The sequence below is a fragment of the Centroberyx affinis genome, unplaced genomic scaffold, assembly GCF_046629955.1.
Source record: "Centroberyx affinis isolate AG114_WGS23_722 - 3 ecotype Tasmania unplaced genomic scaffold, CSIRO-AGI_Caff_v1 ptg002806l_1, whole genome shotgun sequence".
Classification (NCBI taxonomy): Eukaryota; Metazoa; Chordata; class Actinopteri; order Beryciformes; family Berycidae; genus Centroberyx; species Centroberyx affinis.
In genome coordinates this window covers 168,820-185,218 of record NW_027280952.1, presented here as the reverse complement: position 1 = coordinate 185,218, position 16,399 = coordinate 168,820, and the positions used below count along the sequence as shown (strand labels likewise).

General features: G+C 41.0%; 1 protein-coding gene across 1 annotated transcript in view; it reads right to left on the bottom strand.

The window, feature by feature from the left end:
- Positions 1-16,399, bottom strand: part of mdn1 (midasin AAA ATPase 1) — a gene marked incomplete at its 3' end in the record, with an annotated part of 37,609 nt that overhangs the window by 17,937 nt on the left and 3,273 nt on the right. Inside the window, exons 8-29 of the mRNA XM_071535987.1 lie at positions 16,272-16,375; positions 16,017-16,131; positions 15,309-15,493; positions 13,564-13,645; positions 12,875-12,970; positions 12,329-12,441; positions 11,475-11,623; positions 11,231-11,291; positions 10,621-10,832; positions 10,162-10,265; positions 9,764-9,908; positions 9,202-9,298; positions 8,672-8,785; positions 7,952-8,099; positions 6,552-6,659; positions 5,486-5,637; positions 4,289-4,467; positions 3,130-3,338; positions 2,301-2,447; positions 1,951-2,092; positions 1,462-1,596; positions 286-424 (exon numbers count right to left, since the gene is read on the bottom strand). Coding sequence (XP_071392088.1) covers positions 286-424; positions 1,462-1,596; positions 1,951-2,092; positions 2,301-2,447; positions 3,130-3,338; positions 4,289-4,467; positions 5,486-5,637; positions 6,552-6,659; positions 7,952-8,099; positions 8,672-8,785; positions 9,202-9,298; positions 9,764-9,908; positions 10,162-10,265; positions 10,621-10,832; positions 11,231-11,291; positions 11,475-11,623; positions 12,329-12,441; positions 12,875-12,970; positions 13,564-13,645; positions 15,309-15,493; positions 16,017-16,131; positions 16,272-16,375 — 2,936 coding nt within the window. The remainder of the gene's footprint in view (positions 1-285; positions 425-1,461; positions 1,597-1,950; positions 2,093-2,300; positions 2,448-3,129; positions 3,339-4,288; positions 4,468-5,485; positions 5,638-6,551; positions 6,660-7,951; positions 8,100-8,671; positions 8,786-9,201; positions 9,299-9,763; positions 9,909-10,161; positions 10,266-10,620; positions 10,833-11,230; positions 11,292-11,474; positions 11,624-12,328; positions 12,442-12,874; positions 12,971-13,563; positions 13,646-15,308; positions 15,494-16,016; positions 16,132-16,271; positions 16,376-16,399) is intronic.

The following is a 16,399-nucleotide window of genomic DNA, read 5'->3' as shown; positions in this document are numbered from 1 at the left end:
GAATTCCATCAAATTTGACCCATAAGCTATTATTTGGCTTAGTGGAGACATATTACAATTTTTTTTTTTTTTTTTACAAGTTTCAATCAAGGAAAATGCTAATCTATGATAGCACTGAATTGAATTGGAAAGAAATCATTGTAACTTTATTAAAAAATATAGAATTAGAACAAGAAATTAACAGAAACGATGTCCAGAAGTCTTTTTTTTCCCACCCAGTTTTCTTCTTTGATTCCCCTTTAAGATGGAAAGGCTTTACTGCCGGGCGTTCTATCTGAATCTTACCCGGTGTCTCCGACGAGCAGGACCGACTCGCCGAACCGCAGCGCCCGTCCCACCAGCACCGCCAGCCTCCTCATCCCGTGAGTCCAAACCACGTGACGAAACTCCTCAGGAACTCCCGCGATGCTGTCAATGAAGGGACCTGCCGATCGGAGCATCACACCAAAACGACGCCGTACTGATTAGAGAGGTTCAACGGTCTACTCGCTTTTCATTTTCTTTTTTTTTTTTTACTTATTTTATTTAGTGTCAGAATAATACATTGATCACATACAATCACATACAATCTTGAACGTTCCGTGACAGCCAGGCTCATCCAACATTTTCAGTTACCAATCAGAGTTTTTAAGAGGGAAAATACATTATTTCAAGAGAATATTGCAAGCAAAAAAAATTAATTAAATAAATAAATAAATAAATAAATAAATAAAATAAAATAAAAATAAATAAACTTAACATAACTGTGTTTTTTTACTGTTTTTAAATTATTATTATGTTGTTTGTCTTATTATGTCTCTCTATGCTGACTTGCACAGGAAAAATTCCCATTCATGAATAACAAAGTCTCTAACTAACTAACTAACTAACTACCTGACTAACAAAAAGAGCATGTAGAAACAAACAGGCTACCTAATAACCACAGACTACCTACAGTAAGCTTAATATATGCAGTATTAAATTCTAAAGCTGTAAATATTTTTGTAAAGGTTATATTGAATCTTGTAAAGCAAAGACAGAGACCAACAATAAAGGGAATGTCCATACAAAAAGCTAATATTGTGATTGTGATAGGAATTATAATGTCGGCATGGCTATCTTGTCATAAGTTCTTTTCCAGCACTTGAAAAAACATACAGGGGAAAACATGAGATGTTCCTTGTTAGGATGAACTCAATTTGAACATTTTCACTTGTGTGCAACTTGATTTGCAGGTCAGGGATTCAAGCACAGCACCTGAACACCTTAATTCGAACATCTTTGCCCCTGATGGGAAGTTGCAGCCTCCAGGGGGGATTTGGGAACTGCAGCTGTCAATATTATGATTTCATTTATTTTTTTTTTAAACCATGCAGCCCTATCTGGAGAAATATTCAATAAGGTGTTTCAGTGGTACACCAGCTGTGAAAGAAGAAGGCCTTCCTGGGTCAGTATGTGTCCATATTGCTCTGCTGTACTCACTGAACTGGCTGGTGACCTGCGTCTGGGAGAACAGGTTCTCTGGGTTCACCGTCCTCTTGAAGTGTTTCTCCAGGACGGACTGGATGGTGGACACTTCCTCCGGTTTCCTCACGCGTCCCGCCAGCAGCATGTACCCTGAGGAAGGGGACAACCGGTTTATTTAAACAGGCAGGGCAGTCAAGACCGAATGCTTGTTTTCATTGTTGTTACATTGTTATGCCTCTTTCACTTGTATTTCTTGATTTTATTAATTTCTCATTTTAATTTTGCTTTAATTGTGAAGTGCATTGTATTGCATTGAATTGCTGTATAAATGATTGTGATTGATTGATTTGAGTATACACTATATACATTTCTTGTTTAAGAAAGCACTGAAAGAGAGAAAGAGAGTGAAAGACATATATAATGACTGAAGCAGAATAAATCTGTTCTTAGGAGGATAGACTAAGCAGTGATCCAGATAAAACAGAAAGGTCTAACAAGCCTCACCATCGTCAGCTAAATGCTGCAGCCAGTCCTGAGAGGCCTCTGACTGCTCCTCCAGCCTGTAGCGGTCTGCCCAGCGGAACAGATCTCTGAGGGTGATGAAGCCGTGTTTCCCAGCAAACACAGAAGATCCCCTGCGCAAAGACTGGAGGAACCAACACACAGTCCATGGATGCAGTCAGGATAACACAAAGGTAGGAAATATTGAGAGGAGAACAGGATAACAATTATTTAACCAGGTTGGCCCCATTAAGATTACAAATCTATTTTTCCAAGGGAGACCTGGGCATGAAAGCAACATCAAAACACACACAAAAGTTTCAGACGAACAACATGCAACGATGCTGATTTACCTGAAGATCCTGCATGACCTTGACCAGCTTGGTGCAGTAGGACGGCGGCAGGCTGCACCTCTGGTGCAGGATGGTCTCCAGCTCCCCACTGGGCAGCTCATCAAAGTGCAGCTCCACAAAGCGGTTCCTGAAAGCCCTGGACAGAACCTGGGGATTGGAGGGAGATCAATTTTTAAAGATTACCTGTTCTGCTTTTCTGCTTTGTTTGACAGTGAACAGTAGAGAGAGAGACAAAGGAAAGACAAGAAAGACAGGGGAGCTGAAAGGAAGAGAGGGGATGAAGTGAAAGGATGAGAGCCAGTATCAAAACCAAAATGAGGTGTGAACCGTGGCCAGTGCAGCCATGTTGGTTATCTAAGAATTTAAAGGGTTAGGGTTTCATTTTGATACTTTGCTTTGATACTTGGCTATAAATACCATAAGCAAATGAGACCATGGTCAAGTTGACTGATAGCCTGTATCTCACACCAGTGGTTTTGTTAGTGCTGGTGTTCCTAAAGATTAATAACCCATGTCCCATAAACCCTTTTGCTTCTTGTTGGAAAATGGACGGTGCTACTTGTGTGCACTTGTTTTCTCTCTCACTTCTCATTAATTTCATTGTTTTACATTCATGGCCCAAAATGAATGTGGTAATGATTTATTGCTAAAATGCTACAAGCAGCACACCTATTCACAAGCTTATTCTACTGTTGCACTCACAAGTCGCTCTGGACAAGAGCATCAGCTGAATGCCTAATATCTAAAAAAAAAAAAACAGTAATGCCCCGAGTAACTGGAAGCCATTAGACACCAAACACATCATTCTCGAGCTGAATGAACGCCATACCTTTCTACCGCCGTAGAGCCCCGGGGGATTCTGGGTAGCGAACAGCATGAATCTGGGGTGGGCCTTGATGACTTCCTGCGTCTCGGCCACGAAGAGCTCCCTGTTGTCATCCAGCAGCCTGTTGAGAGCCTCCAGGACGTCGGTCGGGGCGAGGTTCAGCTCGTCCAGGATGATCCAGTAGCCTTTCCTCATGGCGTCGATCAGAACGCCTGCAGCCGAGAGAGACGCAGACAACCAGCATGAGAGACTGAGACTTTTGGGCTGGGCGATAATTCAGTATTATCATCTTTCAGTGGAATCTTATCGTGATCATATGGTGATTTTGGGATATGTTGATGCACAATTCTGCTGTCTAAACCGATGATAACAAGCAAATTTTATTTAAAAACTCTGACAAAATTAGATATGGCAGAAATATTATTTGAAAATTTCAGTTTTGCTTGACATCACACCTAATATTACCATTCTATTCAGTGGGATGAACATTAATTATATATTATATTTAACATGTGATTTTGCATATGTGAGCCTTATTGTGATATACAGTACTGTGCAAAAGTCTTGGTCACCCAAGAGCATTTATATAAATTGTGTCTTAGATGTTTATTCATTTTCTTTCTGCATTAGTGTGTCAGTAGACTGCACTTTATAGTAAATTTTTTGATATTTGGAAACTTTTCATTTATTTTTGAAAGCATCTTCACTTTACTTTTTTTCTTTTACATGTGCCTAAGACTTTTGCACAATACTGTAGATCGATATCTAAAACAAGACTAAGAGTCTAACAGCCCCCCGCGACATTGAATTTTGTGGAAGTGTCTCTGCCAGGAATCAAACTCGAATGTAGAAGAATGACTATTTTGATCATAGTTTCACTGTTATCTCTCTACCTACAATACAGATAGTCATGGAATTCTGGACAAAATCATATTTAACAATAAAACTATTCTCAGATTTAGGTCCGAGAGACAAAATCTCATGAACTGGGTATGTATGTTCTGTTGAAGGTCTTCTACACCGAAGCCTTGTCATAAGAAATCTAAATTGCATGGACCGAAGTGTGTGGAACTTCTTTTTCACAATAAAAATAATGAAATGTATGAAAGTAACCTTCCCAGTTCCACGAAAGCATCTATCAACAACTTCCTCAAGGTCTTACCCTCTTGGAACACCAGCTTGCCCCTGTCGTCTGAGGAGTAGCAGCCGATGTACTCCTGGATGTCGGTGTGCTCGTGGTTGTTGATCCTCACACACTGGTTTCCTGTCGCCGCAGCCAGCCAGCGGATCAGGCTGGTCTTCCCCACTGACGTCTCTCCCTGGATCAGCACCGGATGAGTCCTGCGAGGCCAAAGCGTCAGGGGGAACAGTGAATTTGTACATTCTGGGATAAATGGTGCGGTTTGGATTGTTGTTGAGAGCAGGCGATTGATTTTTCATCAGCTCCACATGGAGCGGCTGTGCGTCCTGAGCGCACCGGATTAACCTCATAAAGGGACGGCTATTGAGTGGTTAGCAGGGGCCGCTGACCCGTGCAGCAGGGGCACCATCCACAATTATAAAACCATGACAGCTATTACTCCGCATCATCATCACTGATATATGACAGGCAGTGGGAGCTCTCTTCAAACTGGCCAAAGTGGGCAAGTAAATTGTTCACATTTCATGTTTGTGCCTAAAATCTATTGTTGACAACAGAATAAAATTAAATAACACATGCTTAGAGAAAAAAAAAAAAATCAATAGCAATCTAACCCCCAACACCCTCCCTCCAATAACATGAAATGAAATGTTATCTATAAAGCACATTTCATACAGCAATGTAACCCAAAGTCAGTTACAAACATGGTTTATGAAAAACAAAGCCAAGAACAGAAACAAGATAATCAACATTATAAAAGGGACACAAGAACATTAGAAGTAACATTTTAAAAGTGTAAATATTATGTATATATATGTAAGTATGGTTTAAAATAACTTAAAACACACCGTTTTACAGCTGCTTTTGAATGTTTTTTAAACCATATCTAGTAGTAAATATAGTTAAATACAGTTTATATAGTAGTGTATATATATAGTTTTCTGTTAAAACTCCCTAATGAATTAGTATTTTGGAGACTGGCTGGTAGCCTGTTCCAAACAAAGGCAGGGGAATAAAAGCTGAACGCTGCCCCCCCCCACATCCGGCCCCTGACTACAGCCAAATTTAGTCTAGCCACATTTTTTTTTTCCTGATGCATTCTTTCCCAAAGGGCCAGAATTGGCTCTGGCAAAATCACTGGCTGGACATTTATAGACAAACTGATTGATTTTGGAGGAAATCGTGGGCGGAGGTCAGGCCAGCAAATCATTTTCCTACCCGGCAGACACCACTCTGGCTAGGTCACGGAGGTTGAGTTTGACCGAGGCGGTGAGGATGTAGCTGGGGTCAAGAGCCGGCTCCATCTCGCCCTGGGACACCCAGTAGCCCTCCGTCTCCACGCAGGCCCGGCCCGAGGGTGCCGGGATGGACTGCAGGACACACAAGGGACAATGAAGTACTAACATCGACTTACATTTAAACACTCATTTTAGAGATTGTCAGAATAAGTCATTTTTAAATGTCTTCATAACCTGTTCACAAATATCCTTGTACACATTTGTTTTGGTTTGGTGATATATTGGGCCGATATTGGCCTTTCATTAAATATTGGACAGTCATATTGTCCACTGCCATATGATGGAGGTTCCTCCCTGACCACAGCTACATAAAAAGTCTAAAAAACCTGCAATGGAATTTTATTTTCTTGCCACATTTTACATATTCATTCAATTGTTCCATAATGCTTTCTGTGAATTGATTCTTCATTTAAAAAGGTTTTAATGTATCCCAGAGTTTCCCTGCAATTGAGGAGCTGCGAGCCCTGAACTAATTCACTAGTCTGGGTTTCACTGGAGCGTTTTAGTGTCCCATGATGGTCTGAATGCTGTTTCAGAGGCTTTTCCACCCTGCAAGGAGGAAACATCTGGAGAAACACTGACTACGAAAAAATTAAAGATAGTGAGCATCAGCAAAAAATACTGGCTATTCTTGTCAGGGCAATTCAATACAAAAATATTGGTACTGGACTTCAAAAACCCATACTGGTCATTACCATAGAAAAGGGACTTGTACAGAAAACATGACTAACACTAAAGATGATTGCATGTATACATGCTTCAGTAGCCTGGCTATTATTGGTGCATCTTAGCTGGCTTATTCAGTTTTCCCATAATTGGTATAAAAGCTCACCTGACCTCTTGTAAAGGTGATATATTTATACATGCACCAACTCAAACATAAAATAACCTGGGGGATAATGCAACACTGGTGTGCGTTTAAACACATCCAGTGTCACATTTATTTAAAAAACCATGATAGCACTCTCTGTCTGCTGCTGTCTCACCTGTTTGAGACACTTGGTGTTTCCTCCCAGGATGTGCTGACACACCAGTTTCTGCACCAGAGGGTGGGAGCTTCTGTCCAGCTGGGTCAGGAAGCTCAGGCAGAAGCCCTGAAGACATGAAGCAGGGAGGAAGAGAAATCAGAATGTATACAGGCAATGGGATGTAAGCAACTTAATATTGTCATCAACAGGGATGGAGAGTGATGAATGAAAAAAATCATCCAATATGGCTACAGTGTTTTCCTTGCATAGACACAGCAGCACTGCTTTCAAAAAGAATTTAAAACTGGGCAAGGACAAATATCCTCCACTTTTTGTGAAGAATATCAAGGGTTTAAAGCAGTGCTGTCAGCGACATTTTCTTAATTTTGTAAACTATTCATACTTTCACAGAGATAAAGATTCAGAAAATCGATATTCCATAAAAAGCTATTTAGTTCAGTTACACCTTTTTTTGCATCAAATTTAATCTAGGGTTTTCACTTGAGTCTTTTGAATTTTCCCCTTGATTTTACTTTTGTTTTTGATCACGAATGTGTTCTTTTGACCATCAACAGAGCTCAACAAGAGTTTCCCAATGACACATATATAATACAAATTTTTGGCCAAAATGTCACTTTCACACCAAAACCTTGATATGTGTCAGGTCTGCCTCTTTGTAAAACCTTCTGGCTGAGTGTTTCACCGAGAATTACAGACTAATTTACAACTAATCCATCTTGGGAATGGCAGATCTCCAAAAAAAAAAAAAGAAAGAAAGAAAGAAAGAAAAAAAAGAAGGCAAGACTTGACCACTGATTCGGTAATCAATCAAAATATGCTATAGCCGAGCTGAAGCCTTGCCTTGTTTTTTAATTTCTGTCACCATGCCCTGTATTCCAGAGGGGGTTTAGTGTAAGTTATTCTCCTGTTCTTTTCAGTATGAAGGCCGCAGCATTTCACCTCTGTCTGCACTGTGATTTTTCTGCTGACACACACACACACACACACACACAGCAGCAGACCGACTGCCAGGCATTACGTGAGCCGTGAGCTCTGCTAAGTCTATAGCTGTTTAACCATCCGTCTGTCAAGCAAACTGTGAAATGTCGCAAGAAATATAATGCAAATTAGATGCGTTTCCATCAGCTGGGTTGAAGTGAATCGGCTTCCTGAACATCAAAAAAAAAAAGAAGAAAAAAATCCACAAGAAAAATGGGAAGTCTTTCAAATAATTGACTAGTGTTGTTTTTGTTCGTTTGTGTTAGCCATATTTTATCAGAAGATGTAAACAAAGAAATGAATTTGGCAATATTGTAATGCACCAAGTAAATTCAATATGTTGCCTGTGCATTGTGGCCTTAACTCATCTTCAACCGATAAGGTTTAAAGAGATTTTTTTTTTCTGGATAGCTTCCTACCTCATAGAGTGAGCGCTGCACGCTGTGGCAGGGGTTTGCAGCCACGTACTTCAGCGCCCTGCAGAGAGTGCGCAGGCTGTAATGCGGCCTGTGTCCGGTCCCATCCACCAGGTGAGAGTTGGCCTCCTTTCGTACCGCCAGGTAAAAACTGCACACAAACACGATCATTAAAGCATTAAGTAATTTATGACATTTAGAAAAAATCTTTACTTATTATACCTCTGAATCTACAGGTATGATTTCAAGACTGACAAATTCACTCATGTGCACCACCAAACAATATCAATATTTCCTATGCGCAATAATGTGAATTCAACTGTTTACTGTAACTGTTTACTGTTTACTTATTTATTTATTTATCATACCTTGCTTTTTACTGATGCGGGGATTAATAAAGGATTATCTTATTTTATCTTATCTTATCTTATCACATGACAAAGTGAGGTTACAGTCAAAGAAGGAAACCCTTTTTTTTGTCGACAGGCAACAGTGGAAGGTAAATCACAATGTCCACCTGTCACTTGAATCATTTGATGAGCCAAGTATTTTTAGCAGAATTATACCTCAAACGGATTTGCTACAGAACAGCTGGACCTCCAAAATCAAAAGCTCTCTCAATGCATTTTCTTACAAAGAATTAAAAACACTACACCCTTTGAAACTTCGAGCTGTGCGTGACTTTGAACACTTTACCTGGTGAAATGTTGTGCAGTGACTAACCTTATGATGCCACTGATGACACCTCTGTGTGGATTCAAGCCTCTGAGGTAGTCTGAAACCAGAATCCGAAGGTCTCCCTCGTTCTCCAGCTCCTCCACATACAACTCAGTAAACCTGGGAGAGACGCAGACACAGCACGTTTAAACATGGAGAATGTAGGATTTCTTTCTAGTCATAACGCTGTCAGATTAACTACGGCAGCTTATAACCGTTAAAGTGATTATTAAGACATATCACCGCTACAAACAATATCCTTGACAAGTAGATTTATGCTTTCGTTTATGGGTTACGGGTTACTGTAGCAGCGATAGCCATATTTTGAATTATAGTTTTATTACTGTTATGTTTATGGATTTCTTCCCATCTCCTGCATTCTTACTGTGCTCTGTGTTTCTGTAATTGTTTGCTGCACTAGGTAAACTAACTATTTGGACATTTTTTAACATAGCATTACCAAATAATGGATCGGTCTGACATGCTGCAAAGCCTTCTCAGTCGAACACTACGCTGTTACCTCTCCACCGTCTCACCTGTTCCTGATGCCCAGAGGCAGATTCCTCTTCCCAACATCAGTAGCTGGGTTCATGCAGGCAAAGAGGCGGAAGTCTGGGTGGCGAACCAGGGGCTCTAAACCAAGAAATGCATAAAAATATAAGCAACAATCCAAAAAAAAAGAAAAGAAAAAGAAAAATAGGCAAAAAATTACATGGTAATTTAATACAATTAGGCTGAATCAACCTCTTGGTAGCACAAATGATTAAGTAATCCTCATATAGACCTATATATAGACATAGACTCACATAGATATAGACTCACTATAGATATTAAAAGGTAATTACAATATTACCTGACCAATGTTGCAAATTAAAATGTTGAGAGAGAAAAACTTCACTAATCCACTGGGATGAAAATTTTGCCGACTTAACCAAGCTCAACCAAGACATAAGATATGTTGATTAAAGTTTTCAATTGATTGCTGTAGGCCAATCGGTGTTATCTTTTAAATTCCAGATTTGGCACGTGAAATTATTATCTATAGTTTGGTGAAAAGCTAGCTGTTGCCGAGATATTGCAACAGACAGCGGTCCTTACCGGTGTCTCCTCGGTCCAGCAGCACCAGGGAGCCGGCGCTGCCCTCCAGCAGTCCGCTCAGACACTCCAGGGTCTCTGCTGCCGCCAGGTTGATCTCATCCAGCAGGATCCACTCGCCTTTCTTCACCGCCTGGGCTAACGTACCCTGGAGAGAGACAGATGGGGGTTAGAGGAGGAGAGAAAGATGAGGGGAAACCTCCAAAATGAGGCTGCGTTGTCAGTCTGTACTTTGAAAAGATGTTTTTCAAGGGTCAGGGTTAATAGTACTGTTAGGTTAAGGTTAGGCTAAGGGTTAGGTTTTATCAAAGTGATAGTCGTACAATCTTGTGTGTGAATGTGTGTGTGACTGTGTTTGAGTGTGTCAGTGGGTTTAAGAAGACATTTTTATCACTTGTTACCTCCACGAAGGCGAAGACCATGGCCGTCTCACATGCTCTGATTTGCTGCTGGGTCTGACTCAGTCTCACGGCCAACGCCTCCCACTGCTCCTGTAGCAAGGCAGCTACACACACACACACACACAAAGAAAAACAAGTCAAATGATGGGCTACAGTAGCCAGTATTGTAATCGTTGTAATTAAAATAAAAAACACCTTAGTGGTAGTTAAGAGCAATTTTGGTTACAGTTTCATGTCAGTCCCTGTATGGTTGTGGTGTATATTGCACTTCTACAACTGTTCATAATTTGTTACTTTATTATGATAAAAGATTAATTCTAATCATTAGCTCTATATTTGTTGGTGCATTAGGAGAAAATGTAATTTTCTTTTTCGATATCTAATTTTCTCTACAAGCAAGGGCAATTTTCTTACTGTAGAGGCCCACCACAGCTAAATAAACACTTTGTGGCACAATACCATTGGATTTCTCCTGCAACTCCTTGGTGAGTGCAGACTTGCAGACGTGGTCCATGAGCTTGAGCAGATCCTGCCAGCGTTTCCCCCTGAAGCAGGTCTGTACGTGACCCAGGAAGGTCAGGTTCTGCTTCCTGGAGTACGTCTGGGAGAACAGGTCCTCGAACGCCTCCCGCAGAGGCAACAAGATCAGCTTGTGGTCGACCGGTTTGTACCTGCAAAAGACGGTGAATAACTACGGTTTCAAACTGGAGTTTCAGCCAGAGTTTCATTCCAAAACAAATCAAACATGTTGCCCATCACCAATGCAGACCTCCAATCAGTAACAAATATGTCACCTTGTTTTTAATGATTTTGAAAATGCTAGAATTCAGCGAGTGAGATGCATCACTTCCACAAGTTTCGTCAAAATCAGATCACTGGTGTCTGAGATATTACGTGTGACAGATAAACAACTGAACCAGTGAACAGACTGAGAGGAATCACTTGATGAACTTTTTGGCACAGTAAGGTTGTCATATCAAACGCAAATCAACTGAGGATGAACCCTCCATCATTAGTTAATATATTGCAGTTTCTGTTTTATATTGTAAATTGACTGTGTTGGACTCACCCTCCTAGCAGGTCAGCAGTGTCGCTCTGCTGGTTCATGTTCACAACCCGCAACCTGTGTCCTGGAAAGAACAGAGAATAGAGGATATTTAAAGGAACCGGTTCAAATCCCACCAGTGTTTTTTCTTCTGTCTCCACTCTGTCTCCCTCTGTACTTTCCAACTGAATAAATACAAATACTAGAAGGTGTGTGGGACTGGCCAGACCTCATCCCTGTCTCTTCCCTGGGACCAGCTTCAGCTCACCTGTGAGTCCAGCCAGGTACTGCACAGTGGAGGTCTTCCCTGTTCCCGTCTCTCCCACCAGAAGAACAGGCTCCCCCTTGGTCATGCACACTGCCAGCTGTTCCAGCAGCACAGCAGAGGGACGTGTAGCAGCAAAGGTCTGGTTTTCCCTAATCATGGGAATGAAACATACATTCAGTGATTATACATTGGGTTAAAAATAACAATAAATAGGCCTGTGTGTACAGCCCCATTTGCCTGAAATTGGCTTTTCAAAGATGTTCAAGATGTTTTGTGGTGTATAACATTTGCTGTGAGTGTTGTATGACTGACGTGTTAGGGCGGGAAATTGACCAGCTGAGTGGGAGGAGGGCAGGGATAATAATAAAAACTTCACTGCCTCAAGGTGAAAAGTTGCATATTGCAGCTTTAATAAATGTGAAAGTCATTTAGCATCTTAGCATCTCTTTTATAGATCTATCTGTAAGAAATCAAAATCCCACATGCATTTGTATTAGGCTTTCAGATTACTTTCAACGCCCTTCTCAACAGCTGACGTGACACATTCATGTCAGTTTTTGCATGCTAGCACAAAATGTGGCCCTTGTTTTGTCATCTGTCCAAAGTTTGACACCCGCACAGTTTGGCTTTGGGAACAAATCAATGTGTATTTTTGAACATGTGCTGATGGCTGAACCATTAGATGGCTTTGTTTACCATAATGCAGTTAAAAATCAATTCAATGTTTATTCAATTTACCAGCAGGGGGTCTATTTGGCTCTATCAGAGGGCAAGTGTTGGCACAGCAGCTGCCTGATGCATATATTGTGTGAAGAGAGGTGAAAGGGGGCGGCTGGGCGGGATGCCCCACTTACACAGTCAGCCGCACCACTTCGCTCTGCTTTCGACCCAGAGATGCTCTGCCCACCGAGGCCTCCAGCTCCGTCACAGAGATGCCAGGCTGGTACATCTGGCAGAAGTGCTGGGCCTGGAGGCAAACAGCAGTCAGTAGACAGTACTAAACTCATAAAGCAGTTAGCTGTATAAAATGCGTGTTTTCACAATAATCAGTGGGGGGAAATAATCTCAATATTAATATCCAAACTGCAGATGCTTTTGTCATTTTTTTATGTTAATCAAAGGGAAAATCATTTCTAGATCACCTCTTAAATAAGGTATTTAGTGTACAGCAGAATCACTGGCCTATAAGTTAAGAGGCACATTAGAAAAAAGTCTTTCATTGCATTCAAATAGTGCAACTCTTAAGTATGAGCATCACATTTTTGTCTAAATTAATATTATATTTTTTAATATGCTGTAACTAAATTCTGTAGAGGATGTAGTTTCCATAAATGTAATGTTTCGTCCGGCCCTAACAATGTCATGCCAAGACGCCTGTCTACTATATATTACTAAAATACCTTTTCTTTGGAGATGTTGAGCTTGCTTCCAATGACCTCAGCCATTCGTAGTCGACTTTCAGGACGAGACAGCATTGCTGTGAAGCAGTCAAGTGCCTGACAAGGTAAAATGACAGAAAAGGCATTCAGTTAATAATAATAATAATAATACACTTGAGACTTCAGCCCTAATCTGTAATTGCAGTCGCCTGTTGAGCCACTCATCACCCCACTACTGGCTTTGTGTATGTGCAGTATGTATAGCTTGAATCAAAAACAAATGTTCACTCTCAAATTGATTAACTGAGCTTTTGATACAAGATCTGATAGCTTAACATGAGAGAGAGAGAGTTGTCTTTGAATGATATAACACTTTTATTTACATTGGCAGTTTGGAAAGGAAGTTTAACAGGCCTGTATGTTGGGTTGTAAAAGCTGTAAAAAGTTCATTTTCAATCTACTTGTTTCTTCAGAAATCTAAGTGAAATCTAAGTGAAAATACCTAAAATGTAGGCTATGTGGCAAACCAAATTTTGGACAGGTGCTTTAAACAACAGGACTTTCCAGAGTGCACAAACCTGAATCTGCCCTTAAACATGACCTTTTTTTGTTCAATTGCTTTTTTCATAAATCAAATCAACACTAGTGAGAGTCCAATAACAATGGCTACTGGCAGGTAAACTGATAAGACTGTATTGACAGTCACTAACCTCTTGGAAGACATGTTGTGCCGTGGCTGAGGAGGCGCTGTCGAAGTTGCTGCTGATCCTCTCACACCATTTCAGTAAGTCCCTGCAGAGCAGTAAGGAAGATTACATCTCAAGAAAACTTGTTTGGAAACGATCAAACAAAAGCTCTGCATGAAGGAACACATGAGAAATGGACCCTCCATAGTTAGAACAGATGAAACTTTAATGATCCCTGTGGGGACGGTGGGTAATATCCATATCCTTAATATAGGCTTATGTAATTTGCGAGACAATTGGGCGATTTCAATGACAGAAACCAAAATTTGTTGCTTTTATGCGAGAACAATAAGCCTGAATGTGGGACTAAATCAAATGTATCTTACATGTATCAACAACAGCACAAACCCTAATGACCTACAGCACATATGAACATTGCGGTCCACACTATACACAATTCAGAGAGAACGAATACAGCATCTAAGTTAATTACATTGATCCATGAAAAGCATATACACTATTGAAGTGGAGAGCATGGAAAACTACCGACGCATCGATTCCGCGGCTGAATCCTCACCCCACACACCCGATGCCTTCTATGGATCACACTTGTCTAGGCATACGGATAATTCAAAAGGTGCCAGAGCTGATATGCAATGGCGTGTGTCTCCAAAGTGAGAGGGTGATTATAAACTTGTTATCTAACGAGGACACCCCGGTGTGACATGTAGAGTGTGGCCCCTCATCCAGAGGACAGTCCAATCAATGATCCATCGAACGCAGCAGCGCCCAGTGGAAAGCTAATTAAAGTCATGGAGGCTGGCTCTCCAGACTGGGTGGTAGTTTCACTGGGGGGAATTCTGACAGATGTGGGGCCAGCAGGTCTAACTTTCTCTGTTTGCCTCTATTGACGATGACTGTGTGGATGAAGTGCTGCTGTGAGGCTGTTGTGGGGTAGAAAGTCTGGAGGGTTAATCATTTAAGTAGGGCTGTCATATCAAGTTCATGTAAATGGCATGTGGCCCTTTTCACAAACATGGATGACGTACTTCCGCTTCATCGTTTGCACAGTATAGATCAGTTCTCACCATCGCCCGCAATGTTAGAAAAGCTAACTTTCTGTCACCTCCGACTCTGTCTGCGATCACTTATTTTGTTTTTTCGATATGGCGTATAACACAATACAGGTGTTGTCATTGACATATCTTTCTGTTTCTGTTGTCAGACGACTGCACCACTATAAAAATTTGATCAAGGGCCACAAAATGCTAACTGGCTAATCAAGGCTAATGGCGATTTCTGTGCTGTTAGCATTTTGTGACCCTCAATCAAATCACTTTTATAGTTGTGCCACTTTTTTCCATCAAAAACATAAAGATATGTCAATATCTTGACACATGAGGCTTTTCCATCTTACCAAGCATAAAATTCAGAGGCAAACACTTGTAATTTTGGGCATGAAAATGGTCAAATTCGAAGATGTTGAATATTGGAATAAAATATTGGCTATCAGCAGCTTCAGTATTAAAAATATCAGTATCAGCGTTTAAAAGCCCATATCAGTCGAACCCTAACCGAAAGACAGCCGGTGTCATAATTCAGCAGAGAACACAGGCAGACAATCTCATTTTCAGGATAAGACCCCACTTCGTACTGTGTGTAAAAAAAAAAAAAACCTGTGATGTTCTCAATGTAAACAGCAAATGAAATTAAACTCTCATTAAAAACACTTTGCAAAGGAAAGTAAAAAGCGTTGCACTGAGCCTAACCTCAGCGACAGCGCTCTGCCCTCCAGCGATGAGGTCTTGTCCTCAGACTTGGGCTGCTGTGTCTCGTCAGCAGATTTCAGGGAGCTCGTGTCCTGGTCAGGGTGTCTCTCCCCCGTCAGCTGGCAGTAGATATCCAGGAGACGATCTGCCACCACGGCCAGGTTAGGATACCTGCTGATCAGCACCTGCACACACAGAGACGGACAAGGTCAGCTACCAGAACAGTAAGGGTGCACTGCAAAGATAATAAGATAAACCTTTAATGATTCCTGTGGGAAAATTGGACCACTGAAGCAGCAAACAGTAAAAATAGAATAAAAGTGTGGATGAAAGTATGAAAAAAGTGTGGATCATGAAAGTACCAAGAGGGTGTGCAAAATAGGAGGAGTAGTACCAGTGGAACTTACTGGGACAAAACACAAATGTGAAATATGTGCGGTATGAAATAAGAGGACATTATAAAAATATCAAAGTATATTCAATATAAAACAAAGGGGAAGAATATGAGAACATCTAAAAATACATACTTTAAGTGCCATACACTCACATCCTTCCCATACACTCATGCAAGACTATGCAAGACCAGGTAAACATACATAAATCCTTTCCAATCACATCAAAAAACAAGAGAGAAATAAGGTCACAAAACACAAACATGACCAAATTTAAATTGGACAAGTTTTCACATTTCGATTCCTCCTCGCTCACCTTCTTCAGCTCTTCTCGTGTCATGTTGCCCATTTGCAGCTTGGTCCAGTATTTGTCCAACAGAGCGGCATGAGAGCTCTGTGGCCTGTACCAGCTGCCACCACTGTAGTACATCCTGCAACACACAAACATGACTTACTGTCAGTGTAGGACTGAGGAAGCCATGCTGCAGTCACACACACACACACACACACACACACACACACACACACACATATAGGCAGAGATACATTCAGAGTCTAATGACATTCTTACCTTCTTGTTGCAAAGAACTGAAATCCAGGAGCGACATCAATGCAATCCTCCCTTCCTGGAATCATCAACTTTTTATTCTCCATCAAAGGCAGGAGCACAGAAATCTAAAAAAAACAAGAACATACTCA